The sequence below is a fragment of the Pistacia vera genome, unplaced genomic scaffold (genome assembly GCF_008641045.1).
Source record: "Pistacia vera cultivar Batoury unplaced genomic scaffold, PisVer_v2 Contig320, whole genome shotgun sequence".
In the NCBI taxonomy this organism is placed as follows: Eukaryota; Viridiplantae; Streptophyta; class Magnoliopsida; order Sapindales; family Anacardiaceae; genus Pistacia; species Pistacia vera.
The window spans coordinates 1154258-1162325 of record NW_022196136.1 but is presented as its reverse complement, the minus strand read 5'-3'; the positions used below and the strand labels follow the sequence as shown (position 1 = coordinate 1162325).

The 8068-nt window shown below is 32.0% G+C and overlaps 1 protein-coding gene across 1 annotated transcript; it reads right to left on the bottom strand.

Annotated features, from left to right (window-relative positions):
- Positions 1-261: 261 nt before the first annotated feature.
- Positions 262-4594, bottom strand: LOC116137061 (ankyrin repeat-containing protein NPR4-like). The gene is made up of 6 exons (XM_031422750.1): positions 4477-4594; positions 3725-4207; positions 1534-1680; positions 1172-1414; positions 963-1075; positions 262-882 (listed from the first exon to the last, which is right to left on the bottom strand). The coding sequence occupies exons 1-6, from the start codon at positions 4565-4567 to the stop codon at positions 262-264; spliced, it is 1698 nt and encodes a 565-aa protein (XP_031278610.1). The 5' UTR covers positions 4568-4594.
- Positions 4595-8068: the final 3474 nt, after the last annotated feature.

Sequence of the window (8068 nt, the reverse complement as noted above, 5' to 3'; positions counted from 1 at the left end):
TAATATTTGATATTTAATTATATTGAAATTCTGTGTATTAATCTTTGATATTTAATTGGACTTATATTGATTTTTTATTCCCAACATGTTATATAGTCATATTGTACTATAATGTATGAAAAATTTATAACGAACCTATCAATTACAATTTAACCTCCACTACCTGCAACAATAATTACTTAAAAGGAAAAAAATTATTGAACCGAAAAACTTAATAAATATAAACAGGTTCCGATGATACAATACAATAGACTTTCAAGGTCAAACAAATCTGAACATGGGTTTACTTGGTTTAAACAAAAACCTAGAATGGTACGTTGAACAAAATATATCTCCTAAAAGAGGATACTGCAATAGAACATATAGAGTGGCTGGTACAGACGTAACTACAGTAGTAAGCATCGTGACACAATTTAATCTATCATGATAAGCTAATAAAAGAGTTGTGCTAAAAGCTACCATCATGGTGATTATGGATACAAAGAGTGTAGAGAGTCCAACCATCAGTTTAAATGGTAAAGACTCCAAAAAATCATCTTCTGTATATCGCGATGTAAGGATCGACAAAAACATCAGGATAGAGATAGAAGACGAGGATAATGCGATTGCATCTGATATGACAAAAACCTGAAACCATGTCTCTTTCAGATGAATAGGTAATCCTTTACTACTATCGTTACCACCTGGTACACTAAAAATTGCTGCAAAAATTATAGTGGTAATGATTGTTGCAACAAGCATACATGAGTTAGCGGTATGCTTCATCCATTGTTCTCCGCTTTTCAATAACTCTTTGTGCTCTTGAGTGAATAACTCTTGAGGTGTTTGGCCATTTGAGTTCTTCTTTTCTCGGAAGGAAGGTTGCATCATTTTTCCTATCTCCTATAGATATCAAACATGTTACAATTTGAAATATGACAATTGAAATTAGGACAATAACTGGATTCAGAAAATTTAGTTACCTTAGACCATAATAATTCTCTCTGCATTTGTAGAGCTGCACCTGATAAGATACCAATTCGACTTGGATGTGGTAATTTTGCAGCCAAATGCAACATATTGTTCTGCTCCTTATCTTCACAAGTCATGAACAACTTCTTACTTAAACCTGTCTCATATATTAGATTGAAAACATTGGCATGACGGTGTAAAACTGCAATGTGAAACATACTGTAACCATTTTCATCAAATTGATTTATCAAACTAGGATAACGGGAAATGAGCTCAGCCAAAAATTGGGAATTTCCAAATTTTGCTGCCTCAAAGATGATTCGTGAAGGTGTTTGTGTTAGTTTATCTAGCTCCGCATCCGAGACATGTTGTTTTAACATTTCTTCCCATAGGCATTTGACTAATTGAAGAGCTTGAGTTGATTCGAAATCCTTGTTGTGATTCAACTTCATTAATCCTGAGACTAAGAATCAGAGCATGCAATAAATTATGTACTAATTAATTTAATGGTTGACTAAAATCATAGATAAAAAAAATAAAATAAAATAAAATAAAATAAAATTAAGTGTTGAAGAAACTAACATGAGTTGATAAGCCTCCTGAATAGACCTTGATTTTTGTCAGAAAATATTGAAGGTTTTCGAGCCAAAACATGTAAGGCAGTCTCAGAATTTCTATCACGAGCCATAGCTAATTTGGGATCACCCTTTAGCATTTTTAATGCGAGATCTGAACAATTCAATAAATTAATTGTAAGCAAAAATTCAAATGTTAATATTTAGCTAGCTTCTTTAAATTTTTTTTGAACTTTTTATATGGTTTTGAGAGGTTTTTTTTTTTTTTTTTGAAGTTTTAAAAAGCTTTTATACTTGTTTAAATTTTTTTGAAATTTCTTTAAGCTTTCCTATACCTTACGTACTATTTTAATTTTTTTTGGATTTTTTATTGTTTGATTTTCAATTATGTATTTTTCTAATTTAAAATTCTCCTTTTGCAGAAAATTTGTTTTCGAAAATTATGTGCATAGGGTAAAAACCTGCTGAAAACTTAGGGTTCGTTTGGTTCATTAGTCTCATAATTTTTAGAATAATATTTTAAAAAAAGTAAAATTAGACGAGTATTACGATGTAGAATTTGGATATTAACAAAAATACTCTGTATATTTGTTTATTTACTAAACATCCCTATAATAAAATATTAGAAGTTGACAAAAACAACTCCAACCTATCTATTAAATATGGACAGCCGGCCACCACCACCAGAGGGTGGCCGGAGTGTTTTTGCAATTTCTAAAAAAAATATTTGGGAGTGTTTAGTTAAATTAACAATTTTATAGGAGTTTAAAAGAAATTAAAAAATATAGAATAATATTTTGAGAATAATGACATTATTGTTTAACTTTATTGAGAATACTAATAATAGTATTCCCAATAGTGTAACAAACGAAGCTTTAGCTATTTTAAAAAATTCCTTAAGTCAAGGTAGGGTACTAGGGCAGTTGGCTTTATAACTTTTTGAAAGAATTAACAATTTTTTCTCACCCAAATAATGGCTTAATAGCACTTTTCCACCAACAGACTTTTAAAATACCATTTTTCCACCCAGAAATACACACTTTTCGATTCAGTGGCAAGCGGAGAGCAAACTCGGTCCATGCTATTGGGGCTTTTAAAGAAAGAAGGCCGTTGAGTCTTTTGGTGGTTGAAGGTTGGATTTTTGTGATTATTATTGGTCGGTATTTGACTTGGGAGCAGTGACTACGTAAACTCTAATTGTTCGATTGTCGACGATTAGCGAAGTCAATAGGAATAAGGGTTTGAGGGGTTTTGTTGAGTGATGAATGTGTGAGAGAATGATGCTAGTGTAGGGTCTCAAAAATGACAAAATCGGCCAGTGATTGGCGGGGTAAGTGGGAAAATGTCATTAAAAGGTGTAATTTGGGTGGGAAAGTGGTATTGTCAAATTCTATGGGTGGGAAAGAGTCATTAAGCCATTATTTGGGTGGGAAAAAAATCATTTACTCCTTTTTGAAATAAGAAAACCTGTCAAGAAACATTACTATATTATTATTTGGAATTTATGTTTCTGTTATATATAATAAAAATAATTATGTGTTATCATATGTTGCACTAACATATAAATAAAGTGATATTATATGATAGTGACAGTATCACATATAATAACATATTACTTCAATATATAACATAGGATAAGTTTTAGAATGAATATTATTAATCAAACCACCAATGGTGGCTCAGCGGTCAACTAGAACTCTCAAGTGTATTATTCAATATGTCATAAGTTCAACCCACCTGGATTGTTAATATAGGTGTCACGGAGGGGATTTACTTGGCTATCAATTTTAGGGTTCGAAGATTTAATTGAGGTATGCATGAGTTGGCCTAGACACCTCCGATCACCAAAATATAATCCAAAATTTCTAGGCTACCATATCAATTTGTTATTTCCATGTCAATATTTTATAAAAATACATGTATATCACTTGTGATAAAGTTTAATATAAGAGTTAGGACGTTTAATATTAGTTTTTTGAAAGGGTTGTTTATGAGCATACTTTAAAAATATTAGAAGACAAAAAAGTTTATACACATTAAAAATTGATTTTTTTTATAATCTTTTTCTATATAATATATATCAAAATAAGTAAATTTTTTATCTTATAATGCTTTAGACATGTACACTTAAGACATATATTAAAAAATAAAAAAAGTTAATCTAAAGAAAAGAAGTGAATTGGAATATGTAGTCTTACCATATAAACCATTGGTGAGACAAGTGAAAAATAGAGCAATTTCGTCCTCCCACTGGAAAACATGTTTCGCTTGAGATAATTCGTATAAAAAAGATGCCATCTCCCCTTGTGCTAACAGAGCAGCCAAAAACACAGGCATCATCTTTTCACCACCTCGGATTGTCAAAAGACTAGGATTCTTCTTCAACATAATCCTAGCGATATCAGTAGCTCCTGCTGCAGCGGCGCAACAGAATGCCGTATTTTCTTTTTTGTCCTGCAGGGCCAGGTCTTCCGATTGGATCAACTTTATTAGCTCCTCTACAAAGCCAGTTTGTCTGGCTCCTGCCGCAATATGAAGAACAGTTTCGTGTCCCTTTGTGATACCAGCACACAACATCGTAGGATCTTTTTCTAACAATTTTTTGGCACTTTTCCAGTCACCTTTTAATGCAGCCTTATGAAGAGGCACACAGTTGTTGAGATAAAGGTTTGAATTTTCTCCTGCATGTGCAAATTCAATAGACGAAAACAATTTATAAAGTGTTTGACATATAAACATGCATGCAAACTTAGAGAGAGAGAGAGAGAGAGAGCATCAAGAATATGGGATTTGTGCTTAGGTTTAAATAAAACATTCTTCGTACAAAGACGAAGAGAAATTTTTATTATTGTAATGGACTCACGTACTACTTTCAGCAAACCTCAAGGACGAAAATACTATTATCCCTGAAAGAATATGCGAAAGAGCAAGTGAAAGAGAGTGAGCTCACTAGAAAGGAGATGAAGGGAAGGCTGCCTCTGTCTCTGTTCATGAGTTGAAGAGAGTGTTAAACGATGAACATCTATTTGTGAATCACCCATTTTGTTCTTCAGAAAGAATATCTTCGAACAGAGTTGGTTAATTAACTCCAGAAGACAAGGTTACTAGGGTTGTCTTTTATAGATTATTTTGTTGGGGGTAGATCATTTGACTCATAGTGATCAGACCCTAGTGTGGAAATTAATGATACTTTAGAAGAAGGCCACATCACTATTTGTGACCAATGACCTCATCTATGATACCATCATCACTTAGGTTTAGTGAAAAGACGTGAAGCTCAAAGTTTAGTGCAATCTGCGAAGGCTTGGAAAGCTATGATTAAGAATTGTCCAAACTAACTTATTTAGTAGAATTCGGATTTGTTTGTTCCTCAGCTCTTTGTAATTGGGTCTGTAAATTCGAGTTTGGAAGGATGTATTTTAAGCCTTGTTATTTACCGTAAGTAAAAGATACGGTTCAAGCAGCTCCCACCAGTATGATTTTTGAATAATTTATGAAATGGGTTTTTTCTAAGTATACCCAAACATAATATTTAGTTGTAACTGTTAAAGCTACTAGGGGTGGTTTATGAAATTAACCCATTATAAAATTCTTTTAAAAGTTAAAATTTTAAAAACTATATTTATTTTTATAGAGTTTACGAAATTTAATAAAATCTATTCCACATTTTGTGGAAAAATACCATTATTATATTTATCATCATTAACTTTGACTTGCAACAGTTTGTGTTTATTGACGAAGACCTCACTTTATTATTGTTTTTTTCAACGAATCATAAATAGAGAAAATAAAAGTAAATGTGCTTTACATGTGAATAAAGATAAGGAATCAAAGAAAAACATATAAAGTAAATAGAAATATTCGCTTGTTGGGTCCAGTAGTGGAAGCAACATTTTAAGGAAATTGCAATGAAATTTCTTTGAAAAGACAGAAAACAAATGGTGACTGGACCTCAGATGTGGAAATTAAAATGGTTTGGTCTATTATAAAATTCTGAATGATTTGATCTCTTAATCCCTGACCAACTTATGTTACACGTTCACCTTATCAACATTACTAATTCATTGCCCATTTATTATTTACATTTTTTATTGATGTTACAAGTTCACTTTATCTCAACCACAAGCTTGAAGATTTACATTTTTTTTTCTTTCTTTTGGGATGTTGACACCATTTTTTATTGTTCTAGGCTATAATTTCAGGGCTACTGTGTCTACTTTATTTGCGTACAAGGTGGGAAATGATTTTTAGTCCTTACTATTTTTTTTTTTAGCTCGTTCTTTTACTTTAGGTAAATATATAACTATAATAAAAGTTTTATTTTTCTTCTTCCATATTTTAATTTCAAATCTTTATAGTTTCAGCTGTCGAAAAATTAAATAAAAATTAGGTTACTAAGAATTCATTATTTCACTAGTAATTTGAAGCTCATGGTAATTATCAAAATTACTTTATATTTCTTCTTAACAACAAAAATTAAATTGATATTTGCGAAAACAGTTGAGAATTATATTGTCTAAATAAAAAAAATAAAAAAATTGATCATATAACCAAAAAAATTACTAGATTTGAATCAAACGAGGTATTTATGTTAATTTTTTGAGTATTTTTAAAGCTAACAAGTTTAGGAATAGAAGAGGTTAAAAGACTTCGAGTTTAGGGACCAAGTAACTCCCATCAACTGCCTTTAACCTCCCATCAAGGATCAAAAGAGGCAGTTCATAACTCCTTTAAACCACCTTGAACTGCATAATTGTGGCATGTGACCACATCAAGTCTTACATTCTCCACCTTGGCCTCATGCCGCAATTTGGAAAAATACTATATAGGTGATTAATCCGAATATGGCCATAATATGAGTTATAGCAAGCACTACTTACATAAAAGCTCAATACATGAATGATGGCGGTCATATCTTTTAAATCAAACACTCCTTTCCATCTATTACAATGCATGATATTTTATATAAGTACTTTATGAGTTTCTTAAATTTATGAATGAACTTCCTATAAGTCATTCGTGGTCCACTTTATTTTGAGATTTAACTTTATGTGCACAAAAAATGAAATAGATAAACAGTATATGTCAAAATATCTGAATAAGGTCATAGATACAAATGTAAAAGTTAACTTATACATCAAATGAACTAACTAGCCCCATACGATCCACATGATCCTTAAATACTTTAATCAGCAATCCTTTGGTCATGGGATCGGTGACCATTAATTCTGTACCAATGTGTTGGATATCCACCTTTTGCTCTTTAACATGACCTCTAACTGAAAGATATTTTATATCTATATGTTTGCTGCGACTACTACTTTTGTTATTCTTTGAGAAGAAAACGGCAGCTGAGTTATTACAATAAATCCTTAATGGCCTTGCAATAGAGTTGATAACTCTTAAACTAGATATAAAGTTTCTCAACCATAAAGCTTGTGATGTAGCCTCATAACACGCAATGAATTCTGCTTCCATTGTGGATGTTGCTATTATATTTTGCTTAGTGCTTTTTCAAGATATAGCACCTTTAGCAAGCTTAAATATATATCCAGAAGTAGACTTCTTAGAATCTTTATATCCACCAAAATCAGAGTCTGTATACCCAATCACCTCCAAATGATCAGAGTGTTTGTATGTAAGCATGTACTCCTTGGTTCCTTGCAGATAGCGCATAACTTTCTTGGCAGCTTTCCAATGTTCAAGGCCTGGGTTACTTTGATATCTACCCAACATTCCTACTGCATACCCTATTTCAGGCTTGGTACAAACTTGAGCATACATGAGTTTCCCCACCGCTGAAGAATAAGGTATGTTATTCATCTCCTTGAACTCCAATGAGTTATTTAGACATTGTTCCAAACTGAATTTATCTCCTTTAACAATAGGAGCTGGAGATGGTGAACAATTTTGCAATCGAAAACTTTCCAAAATCTTTTCAATGTAAGTCTTTTGAGATAAACCTAAAAACCTTCTAGATCTATCTCTTTGAATCTTTATGTCAATGACATAAGAGGCTTCACCCATATCCTTCATCTCAAAATTTTGAGAAAGAAATCTTTTGGTGTCATGAAGTGGACCCAAATCACTGCTTGTAAGTAAAATATCATCCACATATAGAATTAAGAAGATAAACTTGCTCCTACTGGTTTTAAGATAAACACATTGGTCCACTATATTCTCAATGAAACCAAATGAAATAATAACATTATGAAACTTTGTGTACCACTGACGAGATGCTTGCTTAAGTCCATATATGGATCTATTCAACTTGCATACTAGCTTATCCTCATTACAGAAACCTTCTGGCTGTTTCATGTATACCTCCTCATCAAGATCTCCATTTAAGAAGGCTGTTTTCACATCCATTTGATGTAACTCCATGTCAAAATGAGCTACTAATGCCATGATGATTCTTAACGAATCTTTCTTTGAAACTGGAGAAAAGGTTTCATTGTAATCAATGCCTTCCTTTTGTGTGAAACCCTTGGCCACCAATCTTGCTTTATATCGTTCGATATTACCATAAGCATCTCTTTTGG